Here is an 18,853-nt window from a genome sequence, read left to right on the forward strand (position 1 = left end):
TCCGCCTTTCGGCGTCCTATCAGGTTTTGTCGACAGTACAAATCGACTACTTGAATGCTTTCCTTGAACAGGACGATGAAGGTTAGCCCAACCCACAAGTGAGTGATGAGTCTGCAAAAGGCAGAGGCACATCCCTCTCTCCTTCTGCAAACATCTCAGAAAAACCAAAGCTGATAGCGACTAATGATAAGACTGAATTGTATATAACCCCACCTCTTCTTTCTCCCCTTGTATATATAAAAGGCAAAATCTTTTTTCTCTTCAACGAAATGTTTATTTTCTATTTCAAATTTTACAAAAAGATTTACAGATTGACCCACTTGTAGGGTGAAGAACTAGAAATAATCTTTATTCTCAAAATGATAATAGTTTGAATCTTGATTTAAAAAAAACCAAAATTAATGGCAGAAATGGGTCTCTTTTCATCTCTCTCTCTCTTATCCTAAAAAAGCTGTCAGCAGAGAGAGAAATGGAGAGAGAGAGTAAAAGGTAAACAAGAGAAGGGGAAAACAATAGCTGTAAAATTGTGCAGGGTTTTATAACACAGTTGCAGCTCAGCTCAGCCATAGCCTTGGCACTACTATTCTTGTACTATATCTATCACCTGTGTGTAAGGTTTCTTGACTTTATCTTCTCCATAATCCTCCATAGATACAATATGATTACACTGTAATCGAGGAGAAGAAAACACACTCTGCTACAAATGATGTGACCAGCAACCAATTGTTCCCTTCCTTCATCAAGAATCCACTTGCTGAATGTTGTTGATTCAGTTCGCCGGAGATTTGGGGCGGGCGGCGGAGGAGGAGGGTTGTTGTTGTTGATCATCATCATCATCATGGGTTTAACTTTAATGGAGTCTTTGAGAAGAAAGATTCAAGCTTTTAGAATGATGGGTTTCCTCTTGTTTCTTCTGGTTTCTTCAAGCTTCTTCTCCTTTGTTTACTCTGACGATGGTGTGTACAACTTCCACTTCATAATGTACAAGTCATTGACGAATCATTACTCCTGATTTGGCAACAAAAAAAGGGTTTCTTTTCTTTTCTTTTCTTTTCTAATCATGTTTCTTGATTCAAACCATTTTAACAAAGACTTTCAAGATTTCAGAAACCCCATTTCTTTCCATTATAATATTCCCTTTGACTTGTATAATATTCAAATAATGACATGAGTTTGACTGTTTATATTAGTTTAATTAATCAATTAAATATATATATTTTTTATGATGATGAAGGAGGGATATTGTTGGAGGTCAAGAAGTCATTTAGAGATGTCAACAATGTGCTGTATGACTGGACTGATTCACCTTCTTCAGACTACTGTATGTGGAGAGGTGTTTCCTGTGACAATGTCACCTTCAATGTGGTTGCTCTGTGAGTATTTTTCCATCAATTAATTTCCTTTCCTTTTTTTTCAAGATTAAAGAAAAGATTATTATATGCCCTTTTGGGATATTTATGAGTCAAAATGTTGACTTTTTGCAAACCATTCAGTAATCTTTCAGGTTTGAATCTTGATGGTGAACTCTCACCAAGTATTGGAGAGCTCAAAGGTTTACTCTCCATGTACTGTTTCTTCCCTTTCTTGATCCAATTTTCAAATGGGGTTCATCTTTTTTGCTTAAAAATTTAGTTTTTAATCTGTTTTTGAATCATTATCCAACAGTGATCTTCGTGGAAATCGATTATCTGGTCAAATCCCAGATGAGATTGGTGATTGTAGTACCCTTAAGAACTTGTAAGAACTTGTAGTTCAGCTTAGTTCTTATGAATTCTAGGGTTTCTGTTTATAATGTAGTTTAAATTGTAATCGAATCAGGGATTTATCGTTCAATATGTTAACCGGAGACATACCGTTTTCGATATCGAAGTTAAAGCAGCTCGAGATCTTGTAAGTTTTGTAGGCGAGTGTTTGGTTCTGTTTGTAAGTTTTGGGTTCAGTTGATGACACCATTCTCATTGGTGTTATTACTTACAGAATCTTGAAAAACAATCAATTGATCGGTCCGATCCCTTCGACATTGTCGCAGGTTCCGAATTTGAAGATCTTGTAAGTATTTGCATATCATCTTGATCATCATTTCGGTTAAAATTCGATCTGTTTATATCCATAATGTCTATTCTAGGGACTTGGCACAAAATCGGCTGAGCGGTGAGATACCCCGGCTTATATACTGGAATGAGGTTTTGCAGTATCTGTAAGTTTCTAAAACTCGATTCTTTCGAATACCATTTATGCAATTTGATCGAAACATACGGTCGTGTAACGCAGAGGGTTGAGAAGCAACAATCTAGTCGGCGAGCTCTCTCCCGATATCTGTCAGCTGAAGGGCCTGTGGTATTTGTAAGTCCTGTTATTTCATACATCTTTGTAGTAGAAGTCATGTCCTGTGTACATCTTACCGGCCCCGGATCATATGCTGGGTTTATTTGGTTTGGTTTTTGATTACATGATCGTTTTTGCTTACGTGGGGGTCATCTATACAGCGATGTGCGGAACAATAGTTTAAGTGGCACAATTCCTTCGGATATCGGCAACTGCACCGGCTTCCAGGTCTTGTAAGTACCTTGACTTGAGAAACTACATTTATGGAAACAACTGTTTTTTGGGGTTACTTTCAATATCGAGCATGGGTTGTTTTGATTAATCGTTGCTTTGTCGTTAGGGACCTTTCGTACAACCAATTAACCGGAGAGATACCGTTCAACATTGGATTCCTACAAGTTGCTACATTGTGAGTCTTTCTTCGACTACTTTTTGATCAACCACTCTGATCTGTGTGGGATTTACTGGATTCGTTTGGTTTGGTTTGGTTTGGTTTATTTGGGTGTATGTTAGATCACTCCAAGGAAACGAGCTATCGGGGAAAATACCGTCTGTAATTGGACTCATGCAGGCACTTGCGGTTTTGTAAGCGACCTCATACTACTTTTCCGTATTCAAAAACCAAGATTTATGCGTTCGTCACATCTCTTATGAGAGTCGTATCGCAGGGACTTGAGTTGCAATAATTTGAGTGGACAAATTCCTCCGATCCTCGGAAATTTGACGTATACGGAGAAATTGTAAGATCGTTTTTCGTTCTGTATCATTGTGATATAATACAAATATCTTGTTTATTAATTTCTCAAAATTGTGCTACGGCTTTACACGTTTGATGTAGATATCTCCACAACAACAAGTTGACGGGATCGATTCCTCCAGAGCTCGGGAATATGTCGAAGCTCCATTACTTGTACGAAACGCTTCTCTTTGATGTTTTTTTGCATCTTCCGATTTTTGTTCGAGTCCCATATCTGCTTAGAGTAAATTTAACGGGGTTCCACTTCCACATATCTTGATGTTGTATTAAGATGTGCATTTTGGATGTTTTCTGTTATAACAGGGAACTGAACGATAATCAGCTCACCGGCCATATTCCACCGGAACTTGGAAGGCTCACCGACTTATTTGACCTGTAAACTTTGCAACTCCGCTCGGTTCTTTTTATGGTTCGGATTGTTCTTTGCCAGGTAACCTATATATGCTATGTGATTGCAGTAACGTTGCGGGAAATAGACTCGAGGGATACATACCCGATAATCTTAGCTCTTGCACTAATCTTAACAGCCTGTAAGTTTCGATGATTGCTATGTGATTTTCCGGTAAATTTTAGACGGTCGACAAGTAGTCTTTTTGATTTCGCAGCAACGTGCATGGGAACCAGTTGAAGGGCACCATTCCTGCTCAATTCCAGAGGCTCGAAAGCATGACATACTTGTAAGTTCCACCGTTCTTGATTAAAGCCCAAGATCGAGCGAGATTTTATGTTGATTATCAAGTTATACTATTTGAAACGAACAGCCGAAGGCTCTTTAAATGAAGTATTTTCGCTTATGCAATTGATCTGTTTTTTTCTCTGGCTTACGATCTTTTTCTTGATTCGATCAGGAATCTTTCGTCAAATAACCTCACGGGTCCTATTCCAATCGAGCTGTCTCGGATTGGTAACCTCGATACGTTGTAAGTACTTCAAAACTGTTGAAGAACAAATTGATTCGTTTTTGGTTTATAATGATTAGCGGTATGTTCTATTGGCACAGGGACCTCTCGAACAATAGGATCAGTGGTCCGATCCCTTCGCCACTTGGTGATTTGGAACATCTTTTAAAAATGTAAGTTGGCATATTCTCACGTTAGCTAGACTTCGACCATTTATCCTCTATGATCTAGGGACTCGACACTCTGTTAGAGTCCCAAATCGGCTAGACTTCGAACACTTATTCTCATATATGTTCTATCTCGTCAAGGCTCTTTTAGAGAGTAATCTAATGGGGTTGAACATATTCTCACACTTTTGGCTTTCGTTATCTCTTGTGAACGTTTTTCTTTCGTTGATACAACAGGAATCTGAGCCGGAACGGGTTGACAGGATATATACCAGCCGAGTTTGGCAACTTAAGAAGCGTCATGGAGATGTAAGCGATCGTGTGTTCTTTTTCATGTACCCTCCGGGTTCTTTAATAACGTAAAACATGTGTTTCTTGCAGAGATCTTTCTTACAATCATCTCTCCGGTGTATTACCCCAGGAGCTCGGTCAGCTTCAGAATTTGTTCATGCTGTATGTTCTCACTGGACCGATTGTTTAAATTATCCCGTGAACCACATTTTCGGTACAAAAAGTTGTGGCCAAATGGCATCAATATCCATTTGGCCATCCTTTCTTCCAAAAATTGTGGCTCGGTTGTAGATTATTCGGCTAGAGTTGGTCACGACGATGATATTTGTCTCTTCTAATAATGCTTCGCAGAAAGTTAGAGAGTAACAATTTAACGGGAGGGTTGATATCGTTGGTGAATTGCCTTACACTTTCGGTTCTGTAAGTTCCCGTCACAATATCGGCACATCTTTGAAGGAACATGTTCATTTGAGAACTGTAAATATTTTGAGAATCAATACTGATGAATTATTCATTATGAATGTCGTGAATAAGGAAAATGCATGATATTTTCATTAACATTTAGATACATTCATCATGAATAGTTTGTTATCACGGTTCTCAAATATTTATGGGTCCTAAATGAACTTTCCGCGATCTTTGTATAAGGTGATTTTCCGTTCATGGGGTTGTGAGACTTATTACGCTCCATTATATGCAGAAACGTGTCGTATAATAACCTGGCTGGCGATATTCCTACCGGCAATAATTTTTCAAAATTTTCACCCGATAGGTATGTAATAGGCAAATCTACAAGTGTGACGTTTAACGATATAAATATAGTTACGGAAGTTCACGTTCTCAATGCAGCTTTCTTGCGAATCCTGGTCTTTGCAGCAGTTCGTTAAGTTCTTCATGTCATGCTTCTCGTTCCACCGAAAGGGGTAAGGCGTAATTACAATCGGGCTGTTAACATTTTGTTTCTAAAACTTCCAATCGATTCAGAAATGTATAGAAATGCTAAAAATAGGAAGTTGTTTCGTTGTAGTGGCCATTTCTAAAGCAGCGATACTCGGAATCGCTCTCGGTGCTTTGGTTCTTCTTCTTATGATCTTCGTGGCCGTATGCCGACCCCATAATTCAAAACCTTTCATCGAGGGGTCGTATGATAAACCAGGTAGCTTCTCGTTATACTAAAAGACCATAAAAAACGCCTGGAAAACGTTTATTTTGGGACGGCGAAACTAGATTAACTTCGAATCCGTTTTCTATACACAGTTCATTACTCATCACCGAAACTTGTGATACTTCACATGAACATGGCGCTTCATGTGTACGACGATATTATGAGAATGACCGAGAACTTGAGCGAGAAATATAAAATCGGATATGGAGCATCGAGTACCGTCTACAAGTGTGTTCTCAAAAACTGCCGGCCCGTGGCCATCAAGAAATTATGTACTCATTATCCTCAATACCTGAAAGAGTTCGAGACCGAGCTCGAAACCGTTGGCAGCATCAAGCATAGAAATCTTGTTAGTCTTCAAGGTTACTCTTTATCACCTTCAGGGAACCTGTTGTTTTATGACTATATGGAAAATGGCAGCCTCTGGGATCTCCTTCATGGTCAGTAGTTTTTTTCCTTTTTTAAAAAAAATTTAGAGGTCATTTATTAAATGCATACAGCCTGGTACCCGGTAAACACTGTTTACCGGGTAACAGGCTGTACCGGGTCAGCATTGACCCAATTATTTAGTAAACGACCCCTTCAGTTATTTTCGGAGTGTTTTGTTTGTATATTATGAAAGTTTTGTGGTTTTTAGGCCCGTTGAAGAAGAAAAAGCTCGATTGGGACACAAGAATTCAGATCGCCCTAGGAGCGGCCCAAGGGCTTGCATATCTTCACCACGACTGTAGTCCTCGTATAATACATAGAGACGTGAAATCGTCCAATATTCTACTTGACAAGGATTTTGAAGCACATCTTACGGATTTTGGGATCGCCAAGAGCTTATGCACGTCAAAAACGTTCACGTCGACTTATATAATGGGTACGATCGGATATATTGATCCCGAATACGCTCGTACTTCCCGTCTTACCGAGAAATCCGATGTGTACAGCTACGGGATTGTTCTACTTGAGTTGCTTACCGGAAGGAAAGCTGTTGACAATGAGTCAAATCTCCATCACCTGGTCAGTCTTTCTTTCCAAACTTAATAGGACTTCAAGTTTATAGGACCAAAAATTGGCATCGTTTCTAAAGGCGTTACGATGAAGTTAAGCGACCTAATAAGTTCCATCTGTGATCACTACAACAAAATTGGGTTTATAGGACACACCTATAGTGCTTACATATCCTAACAGAGTGTTTTACGGTACTTAAGTTTATAGAACCAAAGAATAAAGTGTCTTATCTAGAAGTGTTACAATAAGTTTATAGGACGTTTTTGGACGTTGTAACAAGTTTTTCAGAATCTTTTAAACATAAAATGTCGTATTAGCTATTTTATATGACTGCTCTTGAGAATTGTCCAATAAACTTATTGTAACGCTTTTTAGATTAACAAATAGTTTTTGGTCTTATCAACTTAAAAGTTCTATCGAGTACTCTATTAGGACGGCTTTAGCTTGTATCCCTATCTCAAACCCCGATCGATGGTGTATCAGATTTTGTCAAAGACGGCAAGCAACGCGGTGATGGAAACCGTCGATCCAGAGATATCGGCGACGTGCAAGGAGCTGGGAGAAGTAAAGAAGGTTTTCCAGCTGGCTCTGTTGTGCACCAAACGACAGCCATCGGAGCGGCCAACGATGCACGAGGTGGTGCGAGTCCTGGGGAGCATACTCCCGCCACCTAAACAAAACCCGACGGGTGGTCCAGCGACGCTGGTGCCATGTTCGAAGGTGTCGAGCTACATGGACGAATACGCAAACCTGAAAACACCTCATTTGGTGAACTGCTCATCGATGAGCACCTCAGATGCGCAACTGTTTCTGAAATTTGGTGAGGTTATATCTCAAAACAGTGATTAATATTATGATTAAGGTGAAGGTTAAGGTAGATGATGATGATATGTGAAGGAAAGTGAAATGTCTATATTGGCCCTGAGAGGGGAAACTGATGTTCAGAAATCATGTGCAGGTCTGTGTTGTACTGGTAATGAAATTATGATTGTAGTACTTGGTAGGTTTATATGAACATGGGTTGGGTGCAGGTGCAGGTGCAGTGAATGGGGTCCATTGGTGTTAATATTATATGTCACAATTCCCAATGAGACCTTTCTTTCTCTATATATTATTACACATGGGTGAGGCAGAATAGTGTAAGGTTTGTTTGAATTGATGGATACTGGTCCTAAACAAATGGACAAACCTTTCAATACAGGGCCTAGGGTAGGGTAGGGTAGGGTAGGGTAGGGTAGGGTAGGGGAGGGTACGGTAGGGGGCAGGGGTTAATTTTTTTTCTCTTGTTAACCTGGATATCCAACCCGTTATACGAGTCGACTAATCTTAGGACGACCACTTGCTTTGCAAATAGTCCGGAGTTATCGTATTTAAACCTCCATGGTCATAAGGGGATTTTTATTCCTTTTTAGATTTGAACCTGAGACCTCTTAGTACTTTTGACTTTTGAAGCTAAGCTCAAATCAATCAGGCATTACCTTATGGTTGGGTCAAAAATTTTATGTGTAGGTTAAATGGCAATATATTCCTTCTATATATAAACATCAAGAAATCTGTAATTTTCAAAATGTAAGGACTAAAAAAGCAATCTCCAACAAACTAGAAGGATGAAAAGTGTAGATTACTCATTGAGAAAAGAATATATGGTTAAAGATAAGGGAGTGGCAGGCAGTGCGGAATGATCGATAAACGTCTGAATCTTTTTAACGATTAAGAATTACGAACAGTAAAACTCAAGAGAATACTCTTCTAAAGGATGAACTTTTATTAACTGATAATCAGATCAACAATGAAAACGAATAAACCTATTTATAGTTTAAGCTAGATAAAAAATAACTATGAAAATAAAAACGAAACGTAATTCTAATCAAACTATAAAGTAATAAATATATAAAGATAAAGGGAGATAATCAAATAGGATAGCAACTTGGATCGGAAGGTGGATCCGGCTGGAGGGTGTGGGTACTGGTTTTTAAAAAAACCGTTGGACCACTCAAACTGATCAAACCAAGTTAAACCAGACTGTTTTTGGGGGGTTTGAGCGGTCTGGCAGTCTGGTTTGCGGTTTGAACATTTTTATGAGTAGTTTGGACAGAACTGACCGCTAAAAAATAAACATATATTTAGTTTTCATGTTATAACCTCAACTTTATGGTACAATTAAAAAAGTTCGTTCAAGACATCATATTTTTAGCTTTTCAATTCTTAACTGACAGCATGATCTAAATTGGCAAAATTTAGAATTCCGTCAAAAATAAAGTCTAAAATTCCAAATCGTCATTTGACTTGGTCAATATTTCTCCAAATTTTCCAACTATTGTTAGTGGATTTGTTTAATATTTTTTTAAACTTGATCAATATTTTTTAGTTATAGAGATGGATTTATCTTTTATAATACGGTATCCTATTCTCAAATAATGTTGTATTGGTAGAAATTTAATTTTGAATATAGATGTTATGTTTTTTTTAGTTTAAAGCTCATAAGAAACCAAACCGTATAAATCAGTCAGACCAGACCGTCTTTTGGTGGTCCAATTTGACCGGTTTGGTCACTTACCACTAGAGATGGCCAAAAATCGGTCCCGGGCCGGGCCTTAACCGATTACGGCCGGTCCTAATCGGGACAAAAACCGTCTATAACCGGTCCCGGTTCCGATGAAAAACACTATAACCGGTCAAGCTTGCCCATAACCGGTTACGCCGTCCGGTCCCGGTTCCGGTCCCATAACCGGTTACGGCCGGTCCTTTGCAAAAAAAATATTTTTTTTTCAAATTTTTGGTAATTAATAAATTTATATACATATATATATATCTAAACATATTTTTAAACGTATTTATAAAATTAAACGTATTTATTTTTAATATGTTATTAATATGTTTGTAATATGTTATTTTTAATATGTTTTATATAAATACGTTTTATTATAAATACATTTAAAAATATGTTTTGTTATATATGTATATGTTTAATTTTATAAATACGTTTAAAAATATGTTTTGTTATATATATATATATATATACACGTTGACTTTTGTTGACCGTGCCGGGCCGGGCTGGTCCTATAGCAGGTTACATAACCGGTTCCGGTCTTAACCGGTCTCGGTCCTAAAAAACGTTAAAATCCATAACCGGTTCATAACCGGCGGTCCACAACCGGTCCCGGGCCGGTTCCGGTTCCTCTCCGGTCCAGGTTCCGGTCCTCCGGCGGTTACGGGCCGGGCCGGGCCCATTTGGCCATCTCTACTTACCACCGAACCGCTTGGCCTGGAAAATTTCATAAGCTGCCATTGTACGAACACCTCTAGGTGTGGGCGACTAGCCACACAACTTTGGCCGCATGGAAGGTCGCAAGATTCAAATAGTAAGTTTGGCGGGTGGCGCCGTGGGAAAGGTCGCGTGAGGCTCTGCTTCTCCTGTTCTCAACTCCAGTCTATGACTTGACTTATCTGGCGACTTTGGCCGTGTGGAAAGTCATGTCGTCTTTTGTTTACAATTTTTCATGATTTTGCTTTAGTCTTCAATTGTATTTGTTAGTCTTTCTATATCATGGACCTAATTCAATTGAAGTTTGTGAGATATGATGTGAACCATTCATTTAAGATAATTATGTAATTTACATATCGTTGTTATTTTTTGTCACTCATACTTAAAAGATAAGTGTTAGCTTCAAAAAAACCAACAATAAATTGAAAATACAAGGGCACAAATAACAACTTTAACAAACGATAGGGACTAAAAATGTAAAAAGAAAGCAAATAAAATTTGCTAGAAAAATAAAAAAGTGAAGTTTGTATTCTTCTTACAAAATCAATTTAAGGTTTTTTCTTTCAATAGGCCTATATAACCAGCCTTCTTGATATATTGTGTAGTAAAGGTAGGAAAGAAAGACCGGTAATTGGCTAATAAGCGAAACCTAGTTAGAAAAGACGAGCAAGAGACTGAAAATGGTCGGTTAGACTGGTTACTGTCGAACCAACTAAGGGGTCGATCTAACAAGGATCAGAACTATAAATTCGAAACACTGACAAATATCTAATATTAACAAAACTAAAAAAACCAGACTGATTACAGTAAATGTCGATTTTTGATTCCTAAACAATGAACACATTTGGGTATTTCAAATATGACATATGTGCTTGTAGATTTACTATGAGCAGTTGTCACGCGTATTCTTTTATGAGTTGTTAGGAATGAGTACATTCATAATATGATATTTTGTTTTTAGTTATTCGATATATTATTAATTATATAAAAGAGTATATGTATATACGAGTGGTTCCTCATATTTCATGGTACATAAGTTTTTTTTTTTTGTAAGGGTGTCCGGGCCAAAGCCCGACTAATCCCCGGCAAATTTGGAGGCTAAACATGGCCCCACTTAAATGTCGCCAACACTCCCCTCCCAGGGCTCGAACTCGGGTTCATGACTATGTCATGCCCAAGCCTTTACCACTAGGCTGGAAGGTCTTTGACTACATACATAAGTTATTTACGTACAAGGGGAATCATTTTTGATCTGTCAAAAAATTTCGTCTCAATAAGACAATAACCAATTTGTAGCCATAATTGAGATCAATGACTAGTTTCTACAGATACATCTCGTGCTGAAATTTGATGACTTAACAACACCTTTTGTACCCAATATCTTTATACCTAACGTCCAAATTTTGATGTCATTGATGTTGATGTCTGATCTTATCTTCTTTTTCTTTAACTTTTTTTTTTAATATTTAATAGATATTTTAAATAGTTGTTTGAAGTATATGTCAACTCTTAACTTTGCAGTTTTCATTAAATAAAGTGTTGTTATGATATTAAATGATCTTTCCTAAATGTTTTGCTTGAATTTATATTATATTAATTAATGATATATATACTATGTTCAAACCCGTGTATTACATGGGGTATTTTAAATGAGGAAAATGAGTTGAGACTTTTCCTCAGGTCTAAAAGAAAACTCTGAACATTAACTCTGAAACACAAGAATTCAGAGTTCTATTGTTAGCCGAGAAAAATAATTATGAACAAGAGGAATTCAGAGTTCTATTATTAGCCTAGAAAAATAATTATGAACAAGAGGAATTCATAGTTGTCTTATAAGTCTAAAAAGTATCTATGAGCATATTATGAGTCACAAGAATTCTGACTTCTTATAACTCAGAAATGTAACTCGGAACTTCAACTCTAAAGAGGAGTTCAGAGTTGTATTCTAAGTCTGGGAATAAACTATAGACAGGGCCGTCCTTGGGGGAGAGCGGCACGGGCGCATGCCCAGGGCCCAAAAATAGTAGGGGCCCAAATTTTTTTCTTAAAAATACAATAATAGTCTAAAAGAATTTAATGAAATAAAGAAACCCAAAAAATTGTAACATATAATAAGAAGCAAAAAAAATTAGTACATAATAAAGGCCTAAAAATATTTCAACTAATTATATTGGAGAAGAAAATAAAAAAATTAATTGGCCATTCATTATATGCTATTATTTATTGCCCCTCTAATTTTTTTTTATCTTCAACAAGGTCCAATCATATTGGTTATTGTTATCTCTATATGTTTGGCTGTTTTCATGGTTTAACAATTCAACGTTAAGATCATGTGCTTGTTATTGCTATATATTTTTGTTGGATATTTTTATCAATTTCTGCTTCTATTGACTATTGCTATTTGGTTATGTTGTTCTAATTGTTTTTGTTATTTTTGCTTCTATATAAAATATTTTACTATTGTTTGACAATCAATCTATTGTTTTTATAATTTATGACGTGTTTCATGGTTTTGTGATTAATCAATAATTTTTTTCTACTAGATATATTTAGTAATGTCTCTTATATATGTCATGTTCCATAAATTTTTAATCTTTAACATCTTATTTTAGTTGAGCAAAAAAATAAGAAAAATAAAATTTAAATATTTTCATCAATTATTTGACTTATATATCTTTCATTGAGATTCCACCGCACTACAAGATTCTATTTAAGTACTCAGACAATCATTTGTTGAGCTTGCATATTATATGTTTAATTCATTATTTATTCTTATTAGATCTCAATGAATCATTTTTTTCTTTCATATTTTTATTGATCCTCATTTGTCTACTTGTCTAGAAWACCTTGATAGTCTTCTTTATTATTGATCTCTCATTGACCCTCACGATTACTTCACTCACACGAATTCTTTTTTTATTATTATTATCAAAATAACACATATTTCTTGTTATAAACTAAAAAAAATCTTACTTCTTATAAAAATTTATCAACCATAGTTTTTATACTATTGGTTTCAAATTACCTAATAAAAAATACGTAAATTTAAGTAACCACAAGGGTGGTGCCTAATTGGTTTGAGTTTGGCTCCAAAGGTCAAAAGTGTCTGGAGGTCTCATGTTCAAATCCAAGAAGAAACAAAAATCCCCTTGTGGTCACGGAGGTTCAAATGTTGTGGCCCTGTTTTTACGTTCGCCCAGGGCCCATAAAATGTCAAGAACGGGCCTGACTATAGAACTAAGTCTGGAACAGAATAATTCACGAGTTATGTTGTAAGTCTGAGAAATAACCAATATATGATGACTACATGTTGGTGATTTGCATCACTAATGTCATTTAAGTGTAATGGGATTAAATTGTTGACAACGTAATCATAATAAATATCGAACAAGTAAGGAAGGTGTAGAGTGCACATTTTTTTGAGTTTATTTTGATTTAGGGGCGAAGCCCCTAAACGACAGGGGTTCAGGGGCAGCGCCCCCGATGGCGGGGTTCAAGGGGAGGCAGCCCCTGGCGGGATCCAAGGGGCAGATCCCCTGGCTGGACTTTAAACCCGGTTTTGATGACCACTTCAGAGTTAAATTCAGACTTACAAACTCTGAATTTTTCCCAGAGTTATGTTGCAAGTCTGGAAGCCACTTCAGAGTTAAATTCAAACTTATAACTCTGATTTTCCCATACTTTCATACTTGTATGTCTTACAAGACTGGAAAACAACTATGAATTTTAACTAAGGAAAAGGAGTTCAGACTTGTCCTCAGACTTTTATATTGGTAGGCCTTATAAGTCTGACAGACAACTCTGAATTTTAACTGAGGGAAAGGAGTTCAGACTTGTCCTCAGGCTTACAAAGAAACTCTAAAGCACAAGAATTCAGAGTTGTGTTGTTAGGATGGAAAACAACTCTCGACTTTAACTGGGAAAATGGAATTAGAGATACAGTCAATACTGTAATTAATCTCTTGGCATTTCCATTTGTGGCAGTACAAAATGTGCCAAGTTTTCCATCTCCTATTGCTTCAGTGAATAACGGTTTTCTTCTAAACATGGGGTCTCCTGGTGGTAAGGTTTTTGCTGAAAAATTATGTAGATATCAGACTTATAATCAATGTTTACAAGGACATATGTCAATTAAATAGGCTCATTTGAACTAGTAATGTAAATTGTGTCTACATACATGTTTATGCGGGAAATTCTTATAACTGTCATACATATGTAACATAATATGTTAAATATGTATAGTCTATAAAAAATAAATCTATCCACAAACAACCTAGTTTAATGATATTGTGAATACTATCATTATGACATATTAAAAAGGTAACCTCACAAGTTTCGTGGCCAAAATAGAAATAGAAAAACTACAAAGGTCGAACTAGTTAATACTTGATACATAATATTCATGGGGGATGAATTAAAATTTGAAAAATGCATGGGCTAAATTGGAAAGGCCCAAATATGGTATCATAATTATAATGTTTTTACACTTTTACCCTTTTAGTTAAGTTGGCTATTTTCTATTTTTGATGTTTGAAAGATGATAATATTTATTACTTTATCATTTTAAAATATATTAGTTTGTTATAATTTGCAATAGTTTTAATGTTTAATATATTGTATAAAAGCTTTTATATATTGTCTTATTTATTATTCAGTCACGTAGATCTATAGTTTTGTCACATTTTTTTATCATTTAACAAAGACAAAACTATGTAGAGAAAAATCAAAGGATAAGGGAAAAAAAAAAGAAGAATTTGAAACATAGATACAAAAAGATGTAAGTTTTCCTAGCATTAAGGACTTGTATGTGTGTGTGTATATATATATATATATATATATATATATATATATATATATATACTTAGGATCATGTGAGACCAAGGGTTTTTTGTGAGACCCGGGAGACCAATTCTCAACCCTTAGATTAGATCTACAATCTGAACATTCGTAATCACAAAATTGCCATGAGACTTCTCAATAATTAAAAAATTGTCACCATGCAACTTTAGACCATTAGATAATTAGCTTATAAAGTTGATCAATGAACATAAATTGATCTTACGGGTATCACGAAAAACCTTTGGTCTCACGTGAACCCAACCCTATATATATATATATATATATATATATATATATATATATATAAGGGCTCATTCAAGGGAGAACTGAGTAGTTTATGGTAACCGTGAGATTCAATCTCAACCACAAATCAATAGATAAATTAGAAAATTTATAATTTTGGTAATTTTTAATTAAAATTTTAATGCAAGAACATTTTAGGTATTTTCTCTCATCTCTCCTCTCTTCGTCCTCGTCTTTCGGCCTCCGGCCACCTTCATCCGGTGATACCACAATGTGATACTCAACCACATATAAGATGTATTGTGATACCACTGTGTTACACATCCGATCGACCACACAAATGACCTCAGTGTGATACCCAATCACATATAAGATGCATTGTGATACCACTGTGGTATCACCGGAGGATGGTGGCCGGAGGCCGGGACATGGAGAGAGGAGAGAAAATACCTAAAATGTCCTCGCATTAAAATTTTAATTAAAAATTACCAAAATTATAAATTTCCTAATTTATCTATTGATTTGTGGTTGAGATTGGACCTCACGATTACCACAAACTAATTAGTTCTCATTTGATTAGGTCCATATATATATATATATATAAAGAAATAGAGAGAGATGAAGCTAAGATTATTTGTTAACCATGAAAAAATTATTAACTATACAAACTTTTTAACCCAATCACAAGTCATTATCTTAAGTTCATCTATCAATGTGCAATTAATATTGAAGATATATTGATATATATATATATACATATATTTTGGCTTATTTACATTTGCATTAATGGGTTGTTACAAAAATTTCTCATGCCATGGTTCTAGCTAGCTTATTATGTTTATTTTTTTTCTTTCAATTATTGGCTTGTTGTTTTAGTATATTAAGAAACTTTGATGGTCATATTCAACATATATGTAATCGACATCATTCTTCACATCAAACACTTTGGGTTTGATTTATTGAATGACAGTAATAGTTGAACAAAATTTCATTGTTCATATGTGAACATGTTTCCAAAAGGTGTATAATGTTTATTGTCTGTTAACATATGAAAAGATAGAACAATCAAATGAACTTTTGTGAATATGTATGAATATCCAAACAATGCACATTAGATATGTGAATATATATGAACATCTAAACACAATGTTCATAAGTGAACCCATTGTTCAGAAGTGAACTCATGTTCATGTAGACGAGGAGATTCCTATGTGTATTTTAATGTTCATAATGATGGACATTATTTTTTATTACTGACAATATATTAATATACATATGGCCGGTTACATAAGATGGACAATTACACAACATTCACGTCTATATGAACTTTTTCCATTAATACCCTTGTTCGTATATGTTTGTCTTAAATGATAACATATTATATTATTAGTTATTACAAAACTGTCATTATAAATGTTATCCATTGATTTACAAGATGAATGATTGTGATAGGTTCACCAAGTTAACACCACAAACTGGGTTAACAAAAGAACCTACCGCAATATATATATATATATATATATATATATATATATACATATATAGAGAGAGACTTGGGATCACGTGAGATTAATTTGTTTTCGTGAGATTCGCGAGACCATTTTTTTACACTTGAAACTTTACATCAAAATCGAACATTCACAACAAAACACTGTGAAAGTTACCTTTACAACATTTTGGTGTGAAGTTTCAAGTGTAAAAAAGTGGTCTCACGGGTCTCGTGAAAACAGATTGGTCTCACGTGAACCCAACTATATATATATATAGGGTCATTCAAGGGAAAACTGATTAGTTTATGGTAACTGTGAGATCCAATCTCAACCACAAATCAACGAATAAATTAGAAAATTAATAATTATGGTAATTTAAGTTAAAATTATAATTAGAGGACATTTTTTAGGTATTTCTAAAAATACTCATCTCTCTCCTCTCTTCGACCTCCAATCTCCGGTCTACGGTGAACATTAATCCGGCAGGTACCAAGTAATCACAAAGATACATAATGTGATACTCATTGTGATATACTGTGATACCATTGTAATACCAACTATGATACCAACTCAAACATTAAAAACAAAGATACACAATATGATACCCATTGTGATATACTGTGCAACCGATTTCACCGGAGGCCGGAGATTGGAGGTCGGAGAGATGAGAGAGGAGTTTTTAAAAAATACTTAATATACCCTCTAATTATAATTTTAACTCAAACTATCATAATTATTAATTTTCTAACTTATCCGTTGATTTGTGGTTGAGATTGGACCTCACAATTACCACAAACTAATCAGTTCTCATTTGATTAGGCTCCTATATATATATATATATATATATACACACATATATATATATATACACATATATATATATATATACATATATAGTATATTTCAAATGCAACCATGTCCATTTGTACAACCAATGCAACCTAATTAATTGAAATATTTATAGAAATGATGGGAGTTTTATTTATTATGATTTGAATATTTGTGGAAGATGAATACGATTCATTAATTATGATCAATACTTTATATTAAAAAACAATCAAAACTTCTATGAAATCTCATATTCATCAAATTAAATGGACGGTTGAGATTAGGTTGTATTGGTTGTACAAATGTAAATAGTTGTATAATAACTCACCTCTCTATATATATATTGTGTGTGTGTGTGTATATATATATATATGGATGAGAAGCGTACCAATTAAAATGAGATACATCAGATCAATTCTCGTATCAAGTGCAATTCATGGGTGTGTTTGAGATTAAAGGTGATCAATGGTATAGATCTCTTCTTACGTTTCTCACATTAATTTTACTTATCACACAATCCTTCTCATATATATATATAACGGAGTGATCTTTTGCAAACCACCCCTATTCGTATAAACCATGTAAACAGATTTTAACAAATAAGATATTTTTTGTTTTTTTTTTCTTTTTATTGATAAGGACAAGCTTGTCTTTATGCATGGTATACACGTCAATTAAGGAAAATATCATAATCCTATTATTTTGGGAATGATTTCATGTTTAACCGTTTTTTGGAATATATTTTCTTTCTTTTTAATAATTTTTAATAATCTGATAGATTTGATTTACAATGTTTTTTTCATATTTTATTTACAACCCTTTTTCAATCATTAAGACGTTAAATTATAAAATATGAATTATTTCATTAATAAAACTATAAAATCATGAATAATGAAATTATGAGTTTTTTAATTCACGAAACCATGAAATAATGAAACACGATAATACGAAACATAAAAAATGAAACCGAGAAAAATTGAAATACGAAATATAAAACCGGGAAAAAAGATCTAAATGAATATGAATAAGAAATAAATATTTAAATTGTTACCAGAAATATCGCATATCATTAATTATTACCGAAAATGAAAATAAACATTCAGGAATATCTTTTGACCATTTTACCCTTTTCGACTATAATTTAGGTATGGTATATTAATTGTTTTTCTTTCTTAACATAAATAACTAATATTCATTTTTAACCATTGATCAATAAAATCAATGATGAAGATGAGTTTGCAGAGTTTTGTATCAATGATGTGCGTTGCAAATTAAACCATCTTCTTTTATATATATATAGGGGCTTAATCAAATGAGAACTGAATTGTTTGTGGTAACTGTGAGAACCAATCTCAACCACATATTATAATAATCAATGGGTAAGATTAAAAAGAATCTTAATTAATGTATTTCTATAAATAAATTACTGTCATTTAATGACATTATATGAACAAGGGCAAGATGGTCATTTTGTACATTAATATTCTTGTTTAATTGGAATCCAAATATAGTGAAGATACTTTCCTGTATTTGAGACGGAGACGATTGCCTTAAGCCCTAGAGTAATCTCAATTTGTGCTACATT

General features: G+C 34.6%; 1 protein-coding gene across 1 annotated transcript; it reads left to right on the forward strand.

Annotated features, from left to right (window-relative positions):
• The first annotated feature begins 471 nt into the window (after window positions 1-471).
• LOC112507415 (LRR receptor-like serine/threonine-protein kinase ERECTA) lies at window positions 472-7,632 on the forward strand. The gene is made up of 27 exons (XM_025111995.1): window positions 472-956; window positions 1,235-1,373; window positions 1,494-1,565; window positions 1,666-1,737; window positions 1,819-1,890; window positions 1,978-2,049; window positions 2,126-2,197; window positions 2,272-2,343; window positions 2,487-2,558; window positions 2,666-2,734; window positions 2,839-2,910; window positions 2,994-3,065; window positions 3,164-3,235; window positions 3,386-3,457; window positions 3,541-3,612; window positions 3,688-3,759; window positions 3,931-4,002; window positions 4,083-4,154; window positions 4,386-4,457; window positions 4,530-4,601; window positions 4,791-4,859; window positions 5,140-5,211; window positions 5,289-5,362; window positions 5,467-5,595; window positions 5,697-6,044; window positions 6,242-6,612; window positions 7,087-7,632. The coding sequence occupies exons 1-27, from the start codon at window positions 839-841 to the stop codon at window positions 7,450-7,452; spliced, it is 2,979 nt and encodes a 992-aa protein (XP_024967763.1). The 5' UTR covers window positions 472-838; the 3' UTR covers window positions 7,453-7,632.
• Window positions 7,633-18,853: the final 11,221 nt, after the last annotated feature.

This window comes from Cynara cardunculus (genome assembly GCF_001531365.2).
Source record: "Cynara cardunculus var. scolymus isolate 2C chromosome LG 2, CcrdV1, whole genome shotgun sequence".
NCBI lineage: Eukaryota > Viridiplantae > Streptophyta > Magnoliopsida > Asterales > Asteraceae > Cynara > Cynara cardunculus.

Coding starts and splice junctions, on each gene's coding strand:
- LOC112507415 (XM_025111995.1), top strand. CDS start 839: ATGGGTTTAACTTTAATGGAGTCTTTGAGAAGAAAGATTCAAGCTTTT. Junction 1,374..1,493: donor ACCTTCAATGTGGTTGCTCT/GTGAGTATTTTT, acceptor CAAACCATTCAG/TAATCTTTCAGGTTTGAATC. Junction 1,891..1,977: donor TTAAAGCAGCTCGAGATCTT/GTAAGTTTTGTA, acceptor TATTACTTACAG/AATCTTGAAAAACAATCAAT.